The following is a 25,898-nucleotide window of genomic DNA, read 5'->3' as shown; positions in this document are numbered from 1 at the left end:
CGAATAAGCACTTATTAGTAAAGCACCTTTACTAATAAGCACTTGCTCCATGCTAGGAGTCAACATGAGTACAAATAGTATTTCTCTCCTTTTGAGGGTTTAGAGTCTGTAGAAGGTTACAGGCATATAAACTTACAGGTTTCATAGTATGGGAGTTTATATTGGGTGCACAAAAGAGATTGATCAGTTATGCTTGGAGAGGACTGGGAATATGAAATCTGGAAAAGAAGCCAACTGATTTGGGAGTCCTGGGATAAAGGGAATAGTTGACAGAGGTTATACAGAAAAATTAAACCCACCGCAGTGCATGGATTCTAAAGAAAGTAACCTTGGGATAACAGGGTCTAGTTTCTTAAGAGAAAGTTATAAAATATGAGGTGCCTTGAAAGAAACAAATTACTGTCAAAGAGAAATACTGCAAAAAAAGAGAAAAATCTTGCAATTTAGAATTCCATGGGTAGAAATAATTTTGTTATAAGGTTTAGCAGTGGGAGCAATGTGCTCAGTAAGATGTCAGCGATTTTGGTTGTGGGAATTGATGAGGCCATGGTTTGAGGTTTTTTAATTGGTTATCTATAGGTATATTCAAAATCATTTATGAGAAAATATGACTTTGAATTAAGAGAAAAACTGAACCAAACTCAAAATCTTTTGTCTAAAATGTTGAAAGTGAAAGATGGTATGGACATAGGGAGATGACAAGAACTTAAAAATGTAAAAGGATTTTTATCGAAGGAGTGAGGTAATGATTTAGAAGCCTCAGAAACAAACTGGAAGAATTCAGACGCCATCTCTGAAAACTCAGTAGGATGTGGAGTTTTCAGAAAGGCAGTATTCACTTTAATGGAATGTAGGAAACACTGAATTATCAGGGAAGAGCCAGGTATCCTATCTGTCGAAAGAAGGAAGTAGAAGGTGACTCTATGAAGAGTTTGAGAATGAAGAATTTCAGTTAAGGCAAGGTCACAAGACATTGCCTTCTGCGGGAGAAAACCCATTATAAGGGGAAATAACTGGAGGGTCTTGAATTTATGATCAGAGGCCTAAACTGATAGGATTAGGTTGTGGTCACATTGATTGAGGCTTTAAACTTGGATTGGGGTTTCCCATTAGCTTGAGAGACTTGATTAATCTGGTGCCAAACCTCTCTTTGGATACTCCCTTTGTGTTTATCAAGGTTTACATAGTAACCCTGTAATAAATGGTTATTAAGTTCAAGTTTATTGGTTCTCAAACTGTCTTCCTGTAACAAAAATAGTTTTTTCTTTAATTAAAAGTGCCCATGAACTTAAAATCCATCTTTGAGCTGTTTCCATGTGCAAACAACTCAGATGAATTCTAATATGTATGTGCATGTTCTTAAAAAGTATTGAATTATAGTTATTTGTGGGGTGACTTAGGAAATGTAATATTTAAACTTAGGAGAAATCAGTTTGCCATTATTGTCTTTATTTAGCTAATTTTGACTCTCTCTCTCCTAATATTCCCCCATAAATTCCAAGTTTAGACCCAGTTTTTTAAGTAAGGGTGATTTATTCATGAACAAATTATATTGACTATTTTCTCTAAATCTTTGGACTCACATTTGACAATTTCTATATAAATGTTCATTAATACTATGTTTTTCACATTGTACCAACTTTCTCTTTAGTTCTGTTTTGGTTTTTAATATTCTGATTTTCCTACCCCCTTTCCTCGTCATCTTTTTTAGAGTAAATGTTGACCTTTTGGTCACAGATAGATGGTTTTTTAGTAGCTCACCATAATTAAGTTTTATATTTTCTTTTTTGTATGTAAGTTTATAGTTTCCTTATACATTTTGTATTACAGTTTTCACTTAAAAGAAGAAAGTCCTAAAAGGTAACTTAAAAAAACTTTAGACACACAAAATACTATAAAATTATAATTCACGTGAATTCCATATAACAGTTTCAAAATAAAAATTGTCATTTAATACATTCATCAAAACCAGCTGACCTAGATCTTCTCAAAAGATAATAGTAGAAAGGAATATATACTGTTTTCTTGTCTTTATTGACTTAAAATTTTCTTTCAGTCTCGCAGTGTGGATAAGCAACATGCTGTCATCAATTATGATGCCTCTACAGATGAACACTTGGTGAAAGATTTGGGCAGTCTAAATGGGGTAAGTTATTTGTATAACATTGTAAGAGGATAAAAGTTTATTACTTTTAAATGCTTACTAGGTGTGTAGCACACAGGGGACCAAACAAGAGCATTATGACACTGATGTTCCCAGGAAACTGTGTAGGCATCAAGTACAGGAATGCAGAAGGCTCTGGCTGCTAAATTTGTAATGGTAGAAGTTATTCCTTGAAGTATTTTAAAACCTTAACTTGACCTTAACATGACTTAAATTTTTATGTGAGACAGCAGTGGAAAGTCATGACAAACAGTAAAGCACTCTTGACAAACAAAAAGTCTGTGTAAACTCTAGGAATAAAAGTGGGAAAGTAGTTTCATGGCAAATTGCAGGAGGATCTTCTCTAAGATAAAAAGAAGCAAACATCCAACTGCTTCAAGACAAATGCAATACTATTCTTGCTAGCTTTGATAAATTGAGTTGTTAGTTGACTTGGTTGTGACTTATAACAACCCTATGTACACCAAAATGAAATATAACTCAGTCCTGCACCATCCTTAAAATTGTTCCAGTGCTTGAGCCTATTGTTGCAGGCACTGTATCAGTTCATCCTGTCTTCATTATTGCTTACTTCCTATGACATGGGGGCCATGTCTGACATTCTTCTGCTATACAAGAGGGGAGGAGAATCCAACTTCACGTCTCCCAAAGGATGATTCCTATGAGGCAGAGGTCAGAAATGCCTCTAACCTTCAATGTTTTTATCCTCTGCTAACACCAAGCATTCTTTCCATTGTACTCCCACTTTTCTGATAGATTTGATAGTCCATTGCAATGCTCAAACAGAAGAACTCATAGATAGTACTCATGATTACGAGATTTATTAGCAATGCTAACAGGTTATGAATCAGGAGCAGAAATATTAAGGATGTAGCTCTTTTGTTGTGTATATTTTCTTAAAAAAAACATTTTATTGGGGACTCTTACAGCTCTTATCACAATCTATACATCCATCCATTGTATCAAGCACATTTGTACATATGTTGCCATCATCATATTCAAAACACTTTCATTTTACTTGAGCCTTTGGTATTAGCTCATATTTTTCTCCCTCCCTCATGAACCCTTGATAATTTATATATATTTTTTCATGTCTTACACCGACCACTATCTCTCTTCACCCTCTTTTCTGTTGTTTGTCCCCCCGGGAGGGGGTTATATGTCAATCATTGGGATTGGTTTCCCCTTTCTTCCCCCACCTTACCCTTATCCTCCTGATATTGCTACTCTCATCATTGATCCTAAGGAGTTTGTCTTGGATTCCCTGTGTTTACCAGTGTATATGCTCTGGTCTCCAGATTTGTAAGGTAGGATTGGGATCATGATAGTGGGGGGGAGAAAATATTAAAGAGCTAGAGGAAAATTGTATGTTTCACAGTGCTATACTGCACCCTGACTGGTTCATCTCTCCCTTGTGACCCTTTTGTGAAGGGATGTTCAATTGCCTATAGATATGCTTTGAGTCTCCACTTGCACTCCCCCTCATTCACATTGATAAGATTTTTTGTTCTGGGTATTTGATACCTGATCCCATCGACACCACATGATCACACAGTCAGGTGTGCTTCTTCCATGTGGGTTTTGTTGCTTCTTAGCTAGATAGCCACTTATTATCTTCAAGCCTTTAAGACCCCAGATGCTATATCTTTTGATAGCCAGGCACTATGACCTTTCTTTACCACATTTGCTTATGAACCCATTTTGTCTTCAGAGATTCTTTCAGGGAAGGTGAGCATCACAGAATGCCAGGTTATTAGAACAAAGTGTTCTTGTGTTGAGGGAGTACTTGAGTAGAGGCTCAGTGTTCGTATGCTACCTTAATACTTAACATATAAATATATGTACATAGATCTATTTTCCTATTATTATATATAAATATATTTACATAAGTATGTGCCTGTATTTAGACCTCTGTAGTAGTGTATATTTTTAGTCATGCCTGCAAACATGTCTTCTCTGTTCTTGAGCCACATGACTCTGGTCTCTGCCCTGCACAGGTGTTACAAAATCCCTTTAATGTTGATTAAATGCCCAAAGGCACTCCACTGTGCCAACCAGCCTTCAACCTCAGAGCATTTCTTGTCACTTCCAAATTGATCCTGTACCCAAGTTATAGCCTGTTACTCTATTAAACCCATAACTGAGTGTGGTCTGTGATTTCTTATGACCATTGCAACAAATTTTTGAATCCAGAGAAACAGAGTATTTTGTGTATGTGTAGTGGTTTGGGGGTGGGAAGGATGAGTTAGGGTTGAGGAGGAAGGCAATGTCAGAAATTGTGTAAAAATCACACAGTGAAGGTATGTCTGACCTCCACTGCATAGGAGAGTTCTGCTTATCTTGAGTCTTACCCCTCATGGATATAGGAGATTTCAGACTCTAGATTATTCACATAAATAAAGACAAATCAGTCTTCACTCTTACTCCATTTAATACTACCCTGAAATACATTCTTTCGATGTCCTCTTAATAGTGTTACCTGTGGAAATGAAGTGGTTTTTATCTGGGGGAAATAGGATGGTTCTCTTGCTAAAGGGTCATTTAGTAGAATGTTAACAGGCCTTTTGCTTGGAAGTCTGTAAAAGCTGCTGTTTCTTTCAACCTCTTTGTTTGCCTTCAGTTCTTCCTGAATTCTCCCTTCACTGATTAAGCACTTGCCCCGCTGGTGCCACCATGGTCTGTGCTACACCACTCTCATCCTGTTCTATCCCTGAATTGTGTTGCTATGCTACCTCCTCAGCTAGCTGTTAGAACATTTACTATGTACTTTTCACACTTCTACCAACATCCAACCAAATCATTTAGAGTAGGGAATGATGATCACTGAAGGTGTGAAATAAAGGGTTAGTGATTGAGGTAGCTGTGGTTTTGGCCACTCTATACAGTTTTCCCGTGTTGTTAAGTGCCATTGAGTCAACTGATTCCTAGCAACCTTATGTAAACAACAAAACACTGCCCAGTCCTCGATCATCCTCAAAATTGTTATCTTGGAGCCTGTTATTGTGGACACTGTTATTTCATCACCTTGAGAATCAACCTTGAGATTCATTTTTGCTGACCCTCTATCAATGAGATGCCCTTTTCTAGGGACTGTTAGCTCCTGGTAGAATGTCCACAGCACATGAGATGATGTTTTGCTATTCTTGCTTTTAAGGGGCATTCTGCTTGTACTTCTTCAAAACAGTTCTTTTGTCCTTCTGGCAGTATAGAATATATCTGATATTTTCCACTAACACCATAATTAAAATGCATCAATTCTGTAGTCTGTTATTCATTACTTAACTTTCACATGCATCTGAGGTGTTAAAAATACCAAGGATTTGGTCAAATGCACCATAATCCTCAAAGTGAGATTCTTGTTTTTTTACTCTTTAAAGAAATCTTGTACAACAATATGCCCATTGCAGTGTACCATGTGATTTCTTGACTGCTGCATCCATGAGCATTGATTGTGGATTCAAGCAAAAAGAAATCATTCAATAGTCTTTTCTCAGTTTAGCATGGTGTCTCTTGTTCCAATTATGTGCATTTGGTTTTTTTCACAATGAGTTACAACCTATTCTGAAGGCTGCAGTCCTTGGTCGTCATCAACAAGTGCTTCAACTCCTTCTCACTTTTAGCCAGCAAGGTTATGTCATCTGCACACTGCAGGTTAATAAGACTTCCTCCAAGCCTAAAGCCACATTCTTTATACAATCTAATTTCTCGGGTTATTTTCTCAGCATTGAGTCTGAATGAATAAGTATTATAGAAGGATACAGACCTGACACAGTCCTTACCTGATTTTAAACCACACAGTATTTCCTTGTTCTTTTCAAATGACTGTCTCTTCGTCCATGTACAGATACCCACCAGCTCAATGAAGTGTTCTAGAAGTCCCATTCTTCTCCATGTTGGCCATAGCTTATTGTGAGCCACACAGTCAAATGCTTTTGCATAGTCAATGAAACACAAGCAAATCTTTCTGGTTTTCTCTGCTTTCAGCCAACATCCATCAGACATCAGCAGTGAGGATACCTCATTCCATGTCCTGTCCAGAATCCAGTTTGAATTTCTGGCAGCTCCCTGTCAATTGATTGCTATAACTGTTGTTGAATTATATTTGGCAAAATTATACTTGCATGCAATATTAATGATACAGGTTGATCAATACCACATTCTCTTGGCTCACCTTTCTTTGGAATGGACACAACTCTTGGTGTCAGTTGGCCAAGTATAGCTGTCTTCCAAATTTCTTGGCATGGACAAGTGCTTCCCATGATTGATCAGCTTGTTGAATCATTTCAACTGGCATTCCTTCAATTCCGGGAGCCTTGTTTGGTCTTACCTTTATTGTAGCTTGGATTTCTTCCTTCAGTGACATTGGATTTTGATCATATGCTACCTCTTGAAATGGTTCTTGTTTATTACAGTGACTCGTATTCTTTTTATCTTATTTTAATGCTTCCTGCATCATTCATTAATTTGTCCCAAGAATCCTTCAATATTTCCACTTGAGACTTGAATTTTTGTAAATTTCTTCATCTTGAGATATACTGAGTATGTTCTTTCTTTTGACTTTCCAACTCCAGGTCTTCTTTATAATACTTTTTCTTCTTACGCTGCTCTTTGACATTTGTTGTCCAGCTCTTTTACTTCATTTTTCCATTTGCTTTAAATACTTTATATTCAACAGCAAGTTTTAGCGTCTCTTCTGATATCCACTTTGACTTTTTCTTGTCTTTTTAATGACCTTTATGCTTTCTTTGTGTATGATGCTTCTTTTGTCATCCCACTTTACCAGTCCTTCTATCATTAGTGTTCAGTGCATCAAATTTGTTCTTGAGACGTTCTTGGTGGGATACACTAAAGGTCTTATTTTGGTCCTTATAGACTTGTTTTAATTTTCTTCAGCTTCAAACTCAGCTTGCAAAGGAGTAATTGACTATCTGTTCATGTGTCTTTCATTGGCATTGTTTTGACTGATGATACTGAGCTTATTTAGTGTCTCTTCCCATAGATTTTGCTGAGTTTGATTCTTGGTGTATATCATCTGATGAGGTTCATGTGTACAGTTGCCAATTATATTGTTGGAAAAAGGTACTTGCAAGGAAGAAGTCATTGGTATTGTGAATGCAATCATGTGAAATCCAGCTTCAATTCTATCACCACGACCATATTTTCCAACTACGGTTCCTTCGTCTTTGTTTCCATCTTCCGCATTTCGATCAACAATAATTTTCAGTGCTTCTAGATTGCATATTTTTCCATTTCAGACCAACAAAGTTGGTAGAATTCTTCTATTTTCTTCACCATTAGCTTAAGTGGTTTGCTGCTTAAATTTAAAACTAGTTATATTAATTGGTATTGTCTTAGAAATTTATTTGTCATATTTTAAGTGCTCAATAAACACAAATGTCTTGTTGCTAATGTGGTAGAAAGCAGAGACATATAATAGTGATGCAACAGTGAAGTGAATCATTACTATTCCCTCAGTTTTCTTATTATATTGTTCAAAGTATTGCATCACTTTTCTAAGATATAAGACATCTGGAGTGTTAGCAGTGACCACAGCAAAAAATTCAAAATTTATATTTCATGTCTACAAAGGCAAAGAGGAAAAACTCGCAAGAAGACAACTCATATTTAAACAATGAATATGGATAGACATATAATAGCCTAGACCCTCATAATGATCATGAAATTGATACGTCTCTAGATGAATATATGCTAAATGAATTTTAGCACAAAATTAAAAAAAAATTTTAAAGGAAGAATCAAAAGAAAATATGGTATTTTCCGGCATCTTGTCATTCAATGAAAGACATTCATGCAATATAAAAACAATTTTAATTGTATTTAGATGGGGTTTACATTTCATATTATCAACTTTATCATCAGCAAATTATACTACTAATCAAACCCTCCAATATTTACCCTTTATTCAATCCTTGATTTCTTCTTATGAACTACTATCTTCCATTTCACCACATTAACACCTGTCCACACTATATCGTATTGCTTTATTTTCTCTCTGTCTCCTAGCAATCTCCAGATGTTCTCTTTGGTATAATGTTTTGGTCTAATGTTTTGTGATTGACTAATTTCACTCAGCAAAATGTTCTCCAAGTCTATTAATGCCATGAGGCATTTTGTCATTGTGTTTTATCACTATTTTTTAGATTCACTGATAGATACTTGGTTGTTTCCATATTCTTGTTACATGAACAGTTCATTTAATATTTTAAATAGGAACCACATCGTTCTGGGGTTTTTTTTAATGAATTGTGGTAATCTTTAATTTCCTTGCTTTGTATACAGCAAAAACTTGTTATGATTAGTAAGTAGATAAATCCTCAAGACAGTTATTTGTACAAAGCTAAGAAGAAGGAATTGATGTAAAGATTACATTGATTGGATTGATGGTCTTACTGTAGGTCATAAATATAGCAATAAAAGCTTCAGGGCCGGCCTCAACTACAGCTATGTCAACCCCCTCCCCAGAAGATTTCACTCCAGAAGATGACACTAAGCATTCAGCCCGGGGAGAGTGATGGTCTGCCCAGACCACACAGGAGCAAACTAAGCGGGAAAGAGTGAGAGAGTAGATTACATCTTCTCTCACCAAGCCTGGAGGACAACATTCCTGCTCAGAGCAGCCAGTGCACTGAGAGGACTGTAGGGCCAGCCCCACCACAAGACGCATTGTTTCCTCACTGACTCATCACGCTATGGGGACAGTACTGGATACACGGTGTGGGAATTGTGCCTGGTCTAACTCCTTCACACTGGGTGAAACGTGAAGGGAGCACAACAGAACAGAGCAGCAAGGGGAGCAAAACAACAACGCTTCTGAGAAATCCTGAAATAGACTTGTAATTTGAGCACCAGGGCATCAGACCTGATCAGAAAACATAAGGTCAGCAAACAGACCTGGAACTATTTATAGGCTATTTTTCTTTCTCTCTTTTTTTTCCTTCTGTCTATATGATAGGCATACGTGTCAGTTCAGGTTGACTAGAGAAACAAATTCATAGGCATTAATGTATATAAGAAAAAATTTTATATGCAGGAGCAATTGAATATTGAGAAAACATCCCAGCTCAATCCAGATCAAGTCCGTAAGTCCAATATTAGCCCATATGTCTGACACTAATCTATAAATTCCTCTGCAGACTCACAAAACACATGCAATCATCGAATGCAGGAAGATCACAGGCCAGTGGGTGGAAAGTCTTGTAGATCCAATGGCAGTAGAAGCATCTCAACACTGGCAGGGTCTCCACATGGATCCTCCAGCTCCAGGGCTCTGTCTACATCTGCATAGTTTCATCAGGCTTCCTATCAAGAATGTCTCGCAGGGAGTGAGTGTCCTGCCTCTAACAAGCAATTTATCTCCTTAGCGCCTCCTCCTGAGGTCATCAAGCTGTGACCTGATAGACAAGCTAGACTCCACCCCTCCACAAGTTGACACCAGATTCCGTAACTACCACAGCAGAATAAACAAATCCTGTGGAAAAAACAATAGGACCTATGGTTCCTGGGGGGCATGGTAGATAAGGAAGCAGGGAAATGGTGGTGGGAACCAACAAATTCGGGGACAAGGGAACAACAAGACATCTAAAATCGTTGAAGAAGAGGGCATAGAATGCCTGGTGGGGTTTGATCAAGTGCAATGTAGTCAAGAGGAATTATGGAGAGCTGAGTGAATGTGGAACATAATTGTGGGACAGGAGGAAAGTAAAAGGAAATAGAGGAAAGAATTAGGAGGCAATGGTCATGTATAGAGGTATAACTATAGGCATGTATATATGTAAATAGATTAGTATATAGTGATAGGGATATGGTTTCATGCACGTATATTTATAAGTTAAGGATTATGTAGCAGTTGGACATTGAGCCTATACTCAAGATCTCCCTCAATGCAGAACTCTTTGTTCTAGTAACCTGGCATTCTGTGGTGCTCACTTTCCCAAAATGATGGCTGAAGACAAAATGGGTGCAAAAGCAAATGTGAAGACAGCTGATCATGACCTGCTATTAGAAGATACAGCATCTGGGATCTTAAAGGATTGAAGTTAAACCAGTGTCCATCTAACAGGGAGACAACAAAGCCCATATGGAAGAAGCATACCAGCCTGTGTGATCATGAGGTCTTGACAGTTTAAAATACCAGGCACCAAAATGGCCAGAGCCAACAATTATATCGGTGCAAATGAGGATCGTTGGAGTGGAGACCCACAGCCTGTCCATAGACAGTTGGACATCCCCTCACAGAAGGATCACAAGGAAGGAATGAGTCAGCCAGGGTGCAGTAGCACTGATGACACACAACATTCCTCTAGTACTTTAATGCTTCCTTCCCGCCACTGTCGTGACTCAATTCTTTCTACCTTACAAATCCAGCTAGACCAGGGCATGTATATTGGTATAGATAAGAGCCCTGGATCCAGGACAGATAAAACTGTCAGGAACAGTAATGGGAGTAGCGATCCCATGAGGGGAGGGGGAAGGTGGAGGAAGAAAGGGAGAACTGATCACAATCATCAACATATTATCCCTACCCCCACCCCCCAAAGAGAGAAAAAACAAACATGGGTGAAGGGAGACAGTGGATGGCATAAGCTAGGAGAATAACAATAATTCATAATTTATCAAGGGTTCATGAGGGAGGGAAGGATGGAGGGAGGGGAAAAAGGAGGAGCTAATAGCAAGGGCTCAAGTAGAAAAAAATGATTTGCAAATGATGATGGTAATATATGCACAAATGTGATAGATACAGTTGATGTATGGATTGTTAGAGGAGTTATAAGAGCCCCCAATAAAATGTTTTTTAAGTATTGTAATAATGTAATAAAGACAGCCAGTCATTCTCTGAAAAAATATAAAGTGTTAAAGTTTTCAAAAGTACCATAACTTGAGATTTCAAGAGCAAGGGAAACTAGAAATAATGCTAAAACTAGAACCAATTAAAGATGTACCATATATACACACGTATAAGCCAAGTTTTTCAGCACATTTTTAATGCAGTTTTGTGGTAAAATTAGGTGCCTTGGCTGATATTTGAGTCGACTTATATTCGAGGATATACGGTAACTGAAATCTGGAATCAGTATTTGAAAATTGTTCTATATAGTCCTGTTATGTAGTGGCTACACTGGACTGCGATCAACATGGTCAAAACCACCAGCAGCATCAAAGGAGAAAGACTGCTTTCTGCTCCCGCAAACGGTTACAGTCTCAGAAACCTCAGAGGGGTCACTATGTAGTCAGCATTGAATCGATGGCAATGAGTTTTGATATGTTAGGCAAGATAATCAATATGCAGTTAAGTGCATTCAAAGTATTGAGCACACTGCATTATATACCTTTTAAAAATATATATTGAATTAATTTCAATTTGCTGCATATATTTTTTTACTGAAATTTAAAGGTGTCCTGAACTAATTTTTTTGTTATTCTAGAAACTTATTAGTAAAAGACTGCTAATATTGTTAAGTGCTTTCAAACCAGTTCCCAATGCATAGTACCCTCTGTACAACAGAATAAAACTAGACCTCGTCCTGCTCAATTCTTAGAATCACTGCTGTGTTTGAGCCCATGGTTGAAACCATTCTGTTGGTCCCTGTTGAGGGTCTTCCTCTTCTTTTGCTGACACTCTACCAAGCATGATATCCTTCCTCAGGAACTGATCCCTCCTGATAACATGTCCAGATTACTTGACACAAAGCTCCCCATACTTGCTTCTAAGAAATATTCTGACTGTACTTGGAAGTCATACAGTCATCCATATCTGTCTGATATCACACTAATATCTAGCTACATAGTATCTGTCTAGATAAAGAGATATATCTAGATGTAGATGTAGCTATATACACTGAAGTTAAAGTTCTCCTAGATTTATAGAACACAGGGAAGTTTTATACTTAATTGCCTGATATATAGATGTCAAAATACCTAACAAAATTTCCTTTGACAAGTAAAACTTAAGGAGCCCTGTTGGTACAGTGAGTTACATATTGACCTGCTGACTGCCAGGTTGGTGGTACAAACCCAATAAGCACTCTGCAGGAGAAATATGAGTCTATGTATACTCCAAAAGATTTAATCAAGGGAACCCTCTGAACTATAGGTTTGCGATGAATTGAAATCCATCTGACATCAGTGGGTTTAAATTAAAACTTAAAAATTATATCAAGCTTTGCTTTTGAATTTCATCCTTCCCATTACATTTTAAGAGACTGCAGTTGAACGGACATACCTTATTTATAAAGCGTATTACCATGGTGAGGAAATCTAGAAGGATCTTGCAGGATATGAAGGAAATTTTTTCTATGGTATTAATGTCAAATTCCAATGTACAATTGGCCCTTTGTAATATGCCGTATTAAATACACACATATTGCACACACAGATTAATGGATGCAGTGGAATACTGCTAGAATTTTAAAGCACACCTCAGTAAGGTTTATGAGTAATCTTAAATCATGAGCTTCCAGTATACTTCATAGAAACATTGAAATTGTAACACAGAAAATTCTGTCTCACTAGAATTATTAACTCTACTTTCATATTCATTTCCAAAATAACTATTTGAATGTTTTACAACATAAATCCATTTACTGATGCAGTTAGGAAAACAAACTCACTGCCATGTAGTTAATTCCAACTCATAGCGACACTATAGAACGAACTGTCCCTGGAGGTTTCTGAGACTGTAACTCTTGCTAGTAGTAGAAACTCCACGGTCCGGTAGGCGCAATGGTACAGAGATAATAAGTAAAGATTATAGTAAAGTCATAGGGAATATGAGAGATAGCAAAGAGATTGAAATAATGGAGTCAACACATTTCATAGTATCACTCTCAATTCAGCTTCTCTTGATGGTACAGGGCAGGAGAGAGAGATGTGTTGCTAAAGAAGGCTTATATATCTTTTGGGGATGTGCAAGCCCCCTAATTACAGGTAAAGGCATACATCACAGCAAAGGGTTGTACTATAAGTAATACAGTAATGGGAGGGGGATAATCGGGGTATACACCCACAGGACAAGGAGGGATTAAGGGTACACATGTGACAAGATGGGCGGATCCTTGATTCTTGATGATGGCCTAACCTAGATTGCCCTAGAGCTGGAGACTTTATTTAGCCTAAGCTTTCAGGGGAAGCAATCCACTGTCCCTAACAGCAGGGAGTGAGCCCTACCTATTGCTGGAGAAACAGTGGTGTTTGCTTGCTCTGGATGGCTGGAGTCTTCAGGGAGATAACTTGACAATCATTTACCATTAGTTGCAAGCCTAACATATATATTTGGGGGGTCGAGCTGGGGAACTGTCTTTATGTATTACACACATATGGGAGTAGAAACCTAGTCGTTTTCCCCGCCAGAAGTCAATCGCTTTGTTAAATGACCAAATCTACCACTTGTCATTTTGTCATACATATGGTAGCTGGTGTTTCCGGAACCTATGTCGGAATATACCATCAGAATCACCCACTGAACAGGTTTTAGCGAAACTTTGGGACAAAGAACAGATTGCAAAGAATAAATAGGCTACACTTCTGAGGAATTAGAAATGGACAACCTTATGAATTTCAGAATATTGTCTAATATAGTGCCAGAAGATGAAACTCACAGATTAAAAGGCACTCAAAATACAACATAGGAACTGCTATTTCCTCAAAGTAGAGCTCAGTATGAGGATGGAGTAGAACTTCTGGAATATCAATCTGCTGCTATGGCACAGCTCAAAATTAGAAGAAAAAGGTGCACCCATCCATTAATAGGAGCATGACATGTATGAGATATGAATATAGTAAAATTGGAAGTTGTCAAGAACAAGATGGACTACGTAATGATCCGTGTTCTAAGCCTTTATGTGCTGAAATGGAATAATATTGTTCGTTTTGAATAAGATAGTCATATGGTTTATTGTAGCAGGAATAGCAATTTTAAGAGGAATGGAATCTCATTCATTGTCAAAAAGAAAATTTCAGATAGTTTAAAATGAGAGGAAGACAAGCGTTTCTACTCCTGTATTAACAGTCCTGCAAACACAGTGGCCACTCTGCATTGTCCTACCGGCCTGTTATGAGTCAGAACGGACTCTGGTTAAGTTTGGAGTGTTTTCTTTTTATTTATTATTTTTATGTTGAGATACCGTGCTACTTGTGATAGGGTAATATATTTAAATAAAATTATTATTTATTTTTGTACCAATCACTAAAGCTAGCTATGAAAATGAAAGATTTCTAACAGTTTTTCAATCTAAAATTATTTAAATGCAACTAAGAAGAATTGATAATTATTGGAAATTGGGAACAAAAAGGACTAGTAGCTGGAAAATATGATAGAAAAAACCCCAGGAGATCAAATATGAAAATTGATTGGGGGGGGGGATTAAAAAAACCTCACTAATAGCAACTTGATGGATTATAAATTAGGAGGACCACAGAATTGATGCATATGAATTGTGATGTTGGTGAAGAATATTGGAAATATTTATTCTATACTGCCAGAAGGACAAATCTGTTCTGGAAGAAGTACAACCAGCATGCCCTTTAAAAGCAAGTATAGCAAAACATCATCCCATATACTATAGACACTGTTATCAGGAGATAACAGTCCCTGGAAAGGGGCCCCAAGCTTGATAAAGTAGACCGCCAAAAATAGGAAGGCTCTAAAGGAGATGAGTTGATAACAGTGTCTGCAACAATTGGCTCCAAGATAGCAATTGTGAGGATGCTACAGGACCTGGGCAGTGTTTTGATCTATTGTTCACAATGGTCTCTTTTATTCAGGACTGGATTGACAGCATCCAACAATAATAATAGTACCAAAACAACAACAATGATAGGTCCAAAACAAAACAAAAAGTAAAATGGAATTTTTTAATGTTAACTCTATATTGAAGTGATGTTTGGAACATATTGGGTTACATAAAATATATTAAAATTAGTCACTATGGTCAGAATCAACTCAATAGCAGTGAATGTGAGCATATTAAAATTTTTAATATATGTGGGTAGCATTTGTGGTGTTCAGTGTATTTCTGCTGGCTAGGGATGTTCTCGAACGCCTGGTTCTTTATGTCACACCAGTAGCAGTAACAGAGGACTTAGTATGAACTCATTTATTAGCTTATGCCATAGGGAACACATTTTATAGTATTCAAACTGTATTATCAGGATGATAGGTACTTTTAAGGACCAGGTTTGAAATTTCAGTTGTCTGATATATGGGAATATTTTGTATGTAATCTTAACATCTTTTTTTTTTCTTACAGACATTTGTGAATGATATAAGAATTCCAGAACAAACTTATATCACCTTGAAACTTGAAGATAAACTGAGATTTGGATATGATATCCTTATGGAATTTTGTACATTTATTAATATGTTGAGAAATGTCCACTCTTATATGTGTACCATTTCTTGAATTTATAGTATTATTATAAATTTACAGATGCGCTATAATATTCATTATTGGTTGCCTTTCCATATGTTTAAAAATTATATTTTCTTTTTAGGAAAAATCAAGGAATTCAGTTAAAATTTAGACTATATATTTTTATTATTTCTGCAGGGATCTGTACACAGTGCTGTTTTATATGTAACTTGGGTATCAAAAGTGTAACTGGGTAAACAAGGGAATGTTTAATTTTAGCCTAACCCAGAAATTGTTTTTCGGTGCATTATAGTCACACCTGAACATCTGGGAGGGGTAGAATGTAATAATCTAAACCTACCGTATATACACAAATATAAGCCGACCCGAGTATAAGCCGAGATACCTAATTATTACCTGGGAAACCAGAAAAATTGATTGACTTGAGTATAAGCCTAGGGTGAAAAATGCAGAAGCTATTGGTGAGTTTCAATAATCAAAACAAATGAAAATAAAATTACTAAAAATTGAGACTATCGGTGGGGTAATGTATTTAAATATTTATTTAAAATAAAAAACATAAATCAAAGGACAAGTCATTTAACATTAGTAAACCAGCCCAGTAAGTGGAAAATAGGTTCAACAAAAACAATAAGATAGCAACAATGATACCTTAAGAGTGCTGTTCCCTGAGCTCAATCAGCAACCAAGCTAAAATGTAAAGACATAAAATCCTTCAAAACTGGATTCCTCCTCCTCATCCGTATTCCAGTGCAGAGCTTCAGCTGGTGTGAGGTCATCATAGATGCTGTCCTCACTGAGATCGCCGTCATCACCATCACTGCTGTCATTTTCATACAAAGTGCAGTCTTCACTGCCATCCATAGCATTACTAACACTACATTTCTGGAAGGCACGTCGCACCATGTCTTCTGGAATGTCTTCCCATGCATCTCGAGCCCACTTTGCTATTCACTCTATGTCAGGCTTCATGAGATTTCCTCCTTTTGTTAGTCGGGCTTGACCAGGTGACATCCATTCATGCCACTGGCCCGTGTTTAAGCTGAACCCCAGTTCTTCTGAAAAACTCGGCTGATACACGAGTATAGACGGTACTTTTCTTTCCGTTTCTGGAGCCCTCGTGGCATAGTGGGTTGCTTATTTTAACTGCAAAATTAGCAGTTAGTAGCCACCAGCTGCTGCTCTGTCGAATAAAGACAAGGCTTTCTGCTCCCATAAAGATACACAGCCTCAGAGACCCCTGGAAGCAATTCTACTCTGACCTAAAGGGTTGCTCTCACATCAGAATGTAAACGACGGCACTCGATTGGTTTCTTTCCATCTCTAGCTTTACTCCAGTTTATGTTGGAAGGTAAGTCAGAGAGTCTTGCTACTATGGTTCCCGTTCATATGTGCACAGGTTTATTTCCAGCAAAACCTATTTAAACATGTCTATGAAAACTGAATGGCTGCAGAAAAGTTATCTCACTAATAATCCTTCAAGATGTATAGTCTCAGACAAACAGCAACAACAAAACCATATTGTTGAGAATGATGGGTGTTGGAGCAGAGACCCAAAACCCATTTGTAGACAGTGGAACATCTCCCACAGAGGGGTCACGGACGAGATGAGTCACCAGGGTGCAGTAAAGCACCGAGGAAACACACAGTGTTCCTCTGGTTCCTTGAGGCTTCCTCACCCCCCACTATTTTGACCCCTTTGCCGCCTCTCACTTCGGACTAGACCGGAGCATGTACACAGGTTCAGATAAGACATAAGAGTACACAACACACGGAATCCAGGAACAGTTATAGTAATACCAGGAGGAGGGTAGGCGGTAGATGAGCAGAGGGGAGGAAGGGGGAGAACCGATTGCAGTGATGGACACACAACCACATACACATCCTTCAGGGGAATAAAAACAACAGGAACCATGGGAGAAGGGAGACAGCAGCCGGTGTAAGATGAAAATAATAATAACATAATTTATCAAGGAGTTTTGGGGGCAGTTGAGGCTGATACCAAGGGCTTAATAGAAAGTAAATGTCTAGAATAAATGATGGCAACATATATACAAATATGCTTGATATAATTGATGTATGGATTTTTATAAGAGCCCCAATAAAATTATCTTTTAATAAAAAATTTTTAAACCATTTATACCCTCAGAAATCCTATGGGCAGTTTTCTTCTCACTCCCTATTAATAGATTTCTGCCCATTGTTGAAGCTCAGCAGTCTGTAAGTTGATGGATTTACTTCTGGGTTCTCAATTTGTTGCATCGGGCTAGGGGCCTGTTGTTGTACCAGTACCAAGCTGTTTTGATTATTGCGGTTGTATAGTAGGTTTTGAGAATGGTTCACAGAAAGCCCTCCAACTTGATGCTTTCATGGGGCCTCTTTCCTTTAGTCAAGGAACCCTGGGAGTAGGTTACATGTTGGGCTACTAAGAAAAAGTCAAGAGTTTGAACCTGCCCATTGCTTCATAGGAAAAGGTTGAGTCTGTCTGCTCCCATAACGATTTTTAGCTTCAGAAATTCAAAGGGGCAGTTCTGCTCTGCTCTGCTCTGCTCTAGAGAGTCAGTATGAGTCTAGTGTATTCCTGGTTTTTATATTTTGGAGGGCTCTTGTTAAGTGGTCATACTTTTCTTCTGGTTTACTATTCAGAATTCTGTTAGTGTAGAGGAATTCAACTGGTTTTTGTATGTTGATATTGTATCCTTCCACTTTGCTGAAACCATCTATTAGTCCTAGTAACTTTCTTGAGGAGACTTTGGGTATTTCTATATATATGATCATGTCATCTACAAAAAAGAGTAGTCTTACCTCTTACCAATTTTTTATAGCCACTACTTCCGTTTCTTGCTTTATTGCTCTAACGGAGAGAGAAAAAGACATCTTTGACTTGTTCATAATCTTTGGGGTAATGCTTTCATTTCTTTCTGTTAATATAATGTTGGCGTTTTCTTTTGTATGTGTGCCCTTAATTATGTTGAGGAATTTGTTTCATTCCTATTTTCCTGAGAGTTTTAATCAGGAGTGATTGTTGGACTTACTTCATCAAATGCTTTTTCTGTATCAATTGAGATGCATGGAATCCTTGTGTTTTGTTTTATATATGGAAATGGAGAGAACAGGCTCCTCCACTTGCTGGTGTGTGACATACTGTCATACTCATTTTGTGAGCCAATGCACAGTAGTGTGGTCCCTGCTAGAATCCATTGGCTCTGCCATCACTCCGTAGATTCTTCCTCTACGTAATTCTGTCCAAAGACCAGGGACCACTGCTAGTAGTTTTATCTTTCTTTCTGTCTTTCTCTTGGCAATATGATTATCTGGCGGCACCGGCACCTAAGAGCACTTTTTCTTTCTTGTACTACTTAAGTCTAGTGCATACTCTGCTCCCCTTGCTTCACTCCAGATTTATCACCCACGGTCCTTTCCTCGGGGGTTATGTAAAGTTGCTTCTTATGCTCATTACCTAGAAAAGCTGCTTGCTTTCTTTTTCATGATGGCCACACCGTGACAGGCAGGCTGGTACTGCTAGTCCACATCACCTCCTTAGATAGGCTGTTCACTTCCTGCTTCAAATTGGTGTTTGATTTAATTATTTTATTTATAGCTTACGGTTTCCAGTTTATCATCCATATCTGTATAAATTATTTTCTCAGATCTTTGTTTTAAGGTTACAGTGTGCTGTGTCACCATCTTAGGACCTGGAAATTATTTAATTAAAATGCCACAATAGAACTTTTTATCGTGGATTGGGGATAGAACTGGGAAACAAAATTTATATGCCAAAGCAGCCTTTTTTTCCCCCAACTAAATAAATTGAGGATTTCTAAAAGCAAGTGCTTTATAGGATGTTCAGATTCTTAAAAGGACAATAAATGAGAAAAGTAATTTAAAAATACAGCCATTAATAAATAATAAGTTTCCAAGTGGGCCAATACTGTGGGAGATGCACAGTGACTTCTTAAATGTGTTCTTTATGCCAAACATAGTCCCAGTGCCCTATGAATATAGTAATGAATAAAACAGACAACCTTCTCTCCTCCCAAAAATCTCTGTTTTCTTAGAGATTGGGTTAATCGGTTACAGAGAGTATACAGCAAATAGGAGGGATTGGGGGATGTTAGCAGTGGTGGTGAGTAAACTAGAGGGTCAGAGAAAAAGGACAACTTCAACAAGTTGGACTGAGTGGCTGTGCAACAATGTACTCAGACAGCAGTGATTATGAGGGTGAATTAGAATCATAACAGCTGTCCTTGTAGTCACCGTGCTTGGGAAGAACAATAGAATTTAGTGCCTGGTTATAAAAAACCGCTTTCATTATAGGGTAACATATAATAAGAAATGTAAACTCTACTGTGTCCTGAACAGATCTTTAATAAACAAAAGCATTGTTCATTTTTATTTAACAAAATCATTATTTTGTCTATCATTTTACGCCAACCTGTATGGGATTAGTTGCTAAATAATGTCCTAGGACCCTCTTTGCAATTCCTAGTAAAGGGCTGGTTATGGTTTCTGTAAACATCCTAATATTGCATTTCTTTTGCACTTATAACATAGACTTCATTTTTATCAGTGTTGTTGCTGAGTAATCACTGATTATATATGTCCTTTCATATACTCATGTATAAGCCAAGTTTCCCAGCACGTTTTTAATGCCATTTTTGTGGTAAAATTAGGTGCCTCAGCTGATAGTCGGGTCGGCTTATATATATATATTCTTTTTCAACATAATTCGATCCAGTTGCTTTTTTCATTGTTACAGTTAGTAAAAATGGAAAGTGTCTTTTGTGTTCTTACTCACCCGGTTGTTTACTTAAAAGCAAAATTACCACATATGAGGGGGTAACCAAAAAATACTAGAAAACTCTTTTTTCCCACTAGGCAAGCATTGAGCACCTCGCTCTGAGTTAGTGCACCTCATGGTGTTGCCTGGGAAAGTTCTCTCTGGTCACAGTAAATTTTTTCATAAAAGCAGTTTTGCTCAGACCTCATTTTTTTGTGATAACTGATTTAAGAGAACAGTGTGCAGCTGTAAAATCTTGTTTCATGCTCGGGAAAAGTGCAGCAAAAATTGTTGTGATGTTGCATGTAGCTTACGAGGACAGTGATATGGGAAAAACTCAAGTGTATGAGTGGTTTTCTCCTTTGAAAAAAGGTGAATATTGATTGATGACACACCTCATTCTGGACGTCTGCCTACCTCCCAAAAGGATGAAAATGTAGACTTGTAGTGCATTTGGAGTTCCTTCCACCAGGTCAGACTGTAAATCAAGCTTTCTATTTAGAAGTTCTGAAAAGATGGCGTAACTGTGCGACAAAAGATTGGTGGCAGATGAGGCACTGTTTTTGCCACCACAACAATGCACCTGCTCACACAACCCTCTCGGTGCACCAATTTTTGGCAAAGAACAGCTTGACTCTCTTCCCTCATGTACCTTGTTCACCTGAGCTTGCTGTGTGCAACTAATTTGAATGAAGAGGACATGAAAGGACAGTAACTTCACTATGTAGAAGAGGTGAAGAAAAAAATGAGGGAGATGCTGTCAGCCATCCAAACAAATGAGTTTGAAAAATGTTTCCAAGAATGAAATCACAGATTTGACAAATGTATTAAGTATAATGGAGGGTACTTTGTAATAAGGTTTTTTGGTTTAAAAAAATTAAATAGCTATGAAAAAATTTTGATTTTTAGGAGGTACCCACTTGTAAATTTAGTCATACTTGCTGGATGTTAAGAATATTTTTCTTTAGCATTCCATTGTGAAAAACTTCGTGCTTTTATTTATTTTTAAACATTTTGCTATTAAGAATATAGTAAGTCTGTTGTGTTTGTTAAAAGTAGGCTAAAAGTTTTTAAGTTACATTGTTTATTATTTTAAGCTTCATGACTAGAATTTGGAAATCATATTCTTCCTTAGCCCTATTTACATACAAATCTTTTCACTGTGGTTCGTGGAGAGATGAGGGTCCCTGAAGAAGCACTTAAGGTGAAAAAAAAATACTACTTTTACCACCCTAAAACTTACTAAGTGTGATTTCATTCATGGATATTTCACTTTTGTTTATAAATGTTTTATAGCATGAGAAGTTTACCATTCAGCTTCAGTTGTCCCAAAAATCTTCAGAATCAGAATTATCCAAATCTGCATGTGCCAAAAACGTAGACGTAAAAGTAGCTGATCCTGCAGCAGAAGTACAGCACAAATCTACAGAAGCTCTAAAGTCTGAGGAAAAAGCCATGGGTAGGTTATAACCTCTTTGAAGACACTGTTACTTATATATGATGGTAAATAAATAACATGTTCTGCTCATGAAAATTTATCCAAGTCATTTTGCAAAGTCATTTAAAATAACGATGGGTTAAGAATTATACACGTTTTACCTCTTTGAGTTTTAATGCAGCCAATATTATCATAGAAGATATAATAAAGTAATTATTTATGGCATGTGCATATAGGTGTGTTTAATACATAGAAGTACTTGAGGAAAATATACTCAGCTCATTGCCATTGAGTGAATGGTCTGAGTCAGTGACATGGATCTTTGGGTTTCCAAAGCTGTATGTCTTTATGGGAGCTGAAAGCCTCATCCTTCTCTTGTGGAACATCTCTCGGTTTGAACTGCTGGCCTTGTGGTTAGCAGCCTAATGTGTAACCCTCTATGCTAGTAGGGCTTTGAAGAAAAGAAAGTTTACCACATAATGTTTTTATTGTTTCACATTTGCTTTTCTGAATTATAGCTTAAATGCAACTTAAAAGTCAATTTAAGATGCCAAGTAATGCTACATGAAGTTATCATATTTAACAAGTTGTGTGCACTGTGAAAAATGTTTTACATAAATCATTTCATTTAAACAAAATAATTTTATTGTTATTAATAGATGCTACTAGATTTACGGAAGTAAAAATACATTTGTCCTGATAAAAGTATAAATATGGTTACCATGCAATACCGTTGGAGTTTTTAAAATTGATAAGTGGTTGCTCATACAAAGATTTAATTTTCCTTTTTATATTGTTCCCTATCTGATTATTGCCTAGATTTTCTAAATTTGCTCCAGTGAGGCCACTGCCTACTTAAAATTTCAAGGCTGTTATCACCTCTTTCCAGATATTTGTGCCATGCCCCGTGGTACTCCACTGTATGGACAGCCATCGTGGTGGGGGGAAGATGAGGTCGAACAAAGTGCTGCCAAGTCCAGTAGCAAACCTGAAGAAAAAGCCCATGCAGCTGGGATAGCAGGTAAAAGATCGTTCTAGGCGCTGGGAAGAATTTATAATCTTTCTACTCTGATCAAGTGAAAACGATAGTTATTTGTGAAGATAGTTGATACATATTTTAATGGCAATGTTATTCTAATGTTACATTCTTGAGTGTTTCTCACTTTATATAGTATTAATATCTTTATGATATACTTTTATTTAAAGTACTTTTTATAGTTTGAGATTATTAAAACTTGACAAATTACTAACACCTTTGTAATTTTGGCACTTTAAAATGATTATTAAGCTGTATCAAAGAGACAAAAATAATATGTTCAAACATTTAAAAATTATCCTTCATCACACATATCATATATTTAAATAATTTTTATATTCAGATATATGAAATCAATATTTCTTTAAATCTCAGTTTACTCTGTTGATATATAATAGCAACAAGATTCACTGAATTTGGTAGCCAGCAAAAGTAAATAATTTTTGGCTAGATTCTCAGATTAATAATCAGAAAGCATCTTTTTTTTGTTGGCTGACCATGTTTAGTAGTGACTTAAGTGTCCCTATGTCAGAAAATAGTTCTAGGAAATAAGTGAACTATCAGTTGTCTGTCACTTATGGAAAGGATCCATTAAAGACAATATGACCAAAGGATGGAGCACCAAGAGCAGATGAGGACCCAAAATTTGAGAAATTAAGCTTGAGCTCTAGGTATCAATGTGGAAAACTCAGTCTAAGCTTTCCTCGGTTTTCTAGTCCTGCCACCATTCGTACAAGCTCATTAAGAAATTTTCCAGAGCTGGAAAATAAGAACAATGTTTCTTAAATATATTCTATATTATAACAAGTTTAGTAAAGCTGGTATTATCAATTAATCATACTGTGTCCCAAACACAAGTCAACTTTGCCATCAACTGTTTTCTTCATGCCTACTCTCACAGGACGTTAGTATCATTTAGCTTGCCTTCATATACAAATTACAGAAATGCTACCCAAGACTGAACAGGAAGGGAATTTACTGGCTCACATAATGAACCACTTGAAGGTTGGTGAATTCAGCATCTCCACAGCATCATCAAGTGCATACTTTCTTTGCATCTCTCAGCCCTGCCGTGCTGTCTACTGTGGCTGCTTCCTGAGATGGCTTCCTCTCAGTCAAAGATTACTTGTATGCAGCAATCAGGAAAGCAATCAGCAAAGCTTCCAGTTGACCTACCAGAAGATGAAAGAAGAGCTTTCCCTAAAGATTTTAACACTTTCTACATTGGCTTCTCATAGGTTTGGGTGTAGATCACCTATTAATTTCTGATCCAAACTCTGGCAGTGTTAATATCCTTAACACTAATCTGGTTCATCCTGAAGCCAAATAATGAGATTAGTTATGCATTCAGGAACGTGAGCCTGTCTCAAGAAAGAGTGGATACTCTTAGGAAGGAAGAAAACAAACGGATATTGGAAAGCTATCAGATATGCTGCTTTATTTGAAATCTTTATCTCTTCCATTGCCTTCTCTTAATATGCCGAACTGTATTATCTAATTCTCTTGACTGTTTTTTCTCACTGAGTCATAATTGCACTTCCTACTTCCAGTTTCAACCCTGCTTGTGGTTTATTTTCCATGACAAATCTAAACCTCCTTTTAGTTCCTTTTTTTAAGAAACTGCGGTAGCTGCTTATTGCTTGCTAAATAAATTTTAACCTTTTAAAGTCTTGTTTTTCAGTGTTCTAATTTTGCCCCACTTTCTCTAATGAGCCTTATATCCTGCTTCTATATTTTTTTGTGTTATACCCAGTGCCTCCCCACATGCATTGTGCTAGTTCCTGCCTGCTCATTTCCCACAAACAGATGAACAGTACATCAGCGATACACAGTACATCAAGTGGTATAACAATATGTCTATATACAAGTATTGCTGTAATATGTAACATCATTTAATTCTATGAAGAGCCGTACTATTAATTTCTCTGATTAATTGGTAGGGTACTAGATAAAAGGTTAAATGTTTCACATCCTGTCAGCTGCTTCAGGGGAAAGAGCTGGCAATCAGCTTCATAAAAAATGACTCCACTGTCGTCAACTGACAGTGATTCTCTGGCAGAGTCAAACAGCTCCTGAACTCTGGAGTTCATAATTGTGACAATACAATAAAATAGCTATATTTTTTTGTACTGGAGCCTGAACTTGATTTATAATTATACCTAAAGCTTACTTCAGCCACATACTTTTCTAGCCCTGTCTTACGTTTAACCTTCAATGCAGTACTGGAAGATAGGTACTGCTGGGCTTTGCTTTGTTTTTTTCTTCTCCATTTTATAGATTAAAAAATTGAGATTTGGCAATATTAGCTTAATTCCAGGTAGACACACACACACAAATCACTATCACTTCACAATGACAACTTCATAGAATACAAAGATTTAAACAAATTGTGAAAGCTAGGCACAAAAAATTTGGTCTTTTATATCTAATAAAATAAGTTTCAAACTGTAAAACATCCATCAGCAATTTTAGCTATGTGCATGAAACTGAATTCTTAAACAGTTGTGTGGTCTGTCTCAGTATAATTTTTGCAGATGACCCAAAGCTGTCTTATAACCTTTATTAATTTTGAGTAATAAAGCATTGAATTATGTCATGCTAACAGCTTAAAGAGCTATTCAGATAAAGGGGATTTATATATGCTAGATATAAGTGAAATAATAACCTTATAAGAGTCTCTTGTTAGATTACTATTAGGATGTTATTTTTTCAGATTTATAATTTAGAAGTTTCTTAAAATGTAGTGTGAGGGAAGCCATTATCTAACCTAGAATTATTTCTTAGGTGAGAAGAAATAGAGTGCCTGATGTATACGAATCTTTTTCTCTTTGAGTTCATATATATCCAGAATATTCTAATGGCATACCTAAATATTCTCAAGGAATACCCTAAAAAGGCATACTAGAAGCACCTGTGTACATTAGAGCAGTCCAGTGTCCCTGAAAGTATGTGAATATCTTGAATCCTAATAAGAAAGATAGGTGCCTAGGTTGCAAATGGGTTGCTTTTGTTTATCTTTTTAACAAAATTACTAAAAGTTGGTAGTTCTAACCCACTGAGCAGTACTTCAGAAGAAAGACCTCGTATTCTAC

The 25,898-nt window shown here is 36.9% G+C and overlaps 1 protein-coding gene across 12 annotated transcripts in view; it reads left to right on the top strand.

Moving 5' to 3' along the window:
- Positions 1-25,898, top strand: part of CEP170 (centrosomal protein 170) — a 168,750-nt gene that overhangs the window by 54,822 nt on the left and 88,030 nt on the right. For all 12 annotated transcript variants that reach the window (XM_075531099.1, XM_075531135.1, XM_075531091.1 and 9 more), the window contains exons 3-7: positions 2,057-2,146; positions 15,430-15,511; positions 21,481-21,536; positions 21,629-21,791; positions 22,660-22,791. In XM_075531099.1, the coding sequence (XP_075387214.1) occupies positions 2,057-2,146; positions 15,430-15,511; positions 21,481-21,536; positions 21,629-21,791; positions 22,660-22,791 (523 nt within the window). The remainder of the gene's footprint in view (positions 1-2,056; positions 2,147-15,429; positions 15,512-21,480; positions 21,537-21,628; positions 21,792-22,659; positions 22,792-25,898) is intronic.

Source organism: Tenrec ecaudatus, chromosome 1, assembly GCF_050624435.1.
Source record: "Tenrec ecaudatus isolate mTenEca1 chromosome 1, mTenEca1.hap1, whole genome shotgun sequence".
Classification (NCBI taxonomy): domain Eukaryota; kingdom Metazoa; phylum Chordata; class Mammalia; order Afrosoricida; family Tenrecidae; genus Tenrec; species Tenrec ecaudatus.
This window is presented reverse-complemented; position numbering and strand designations above follow the sequence as displayed.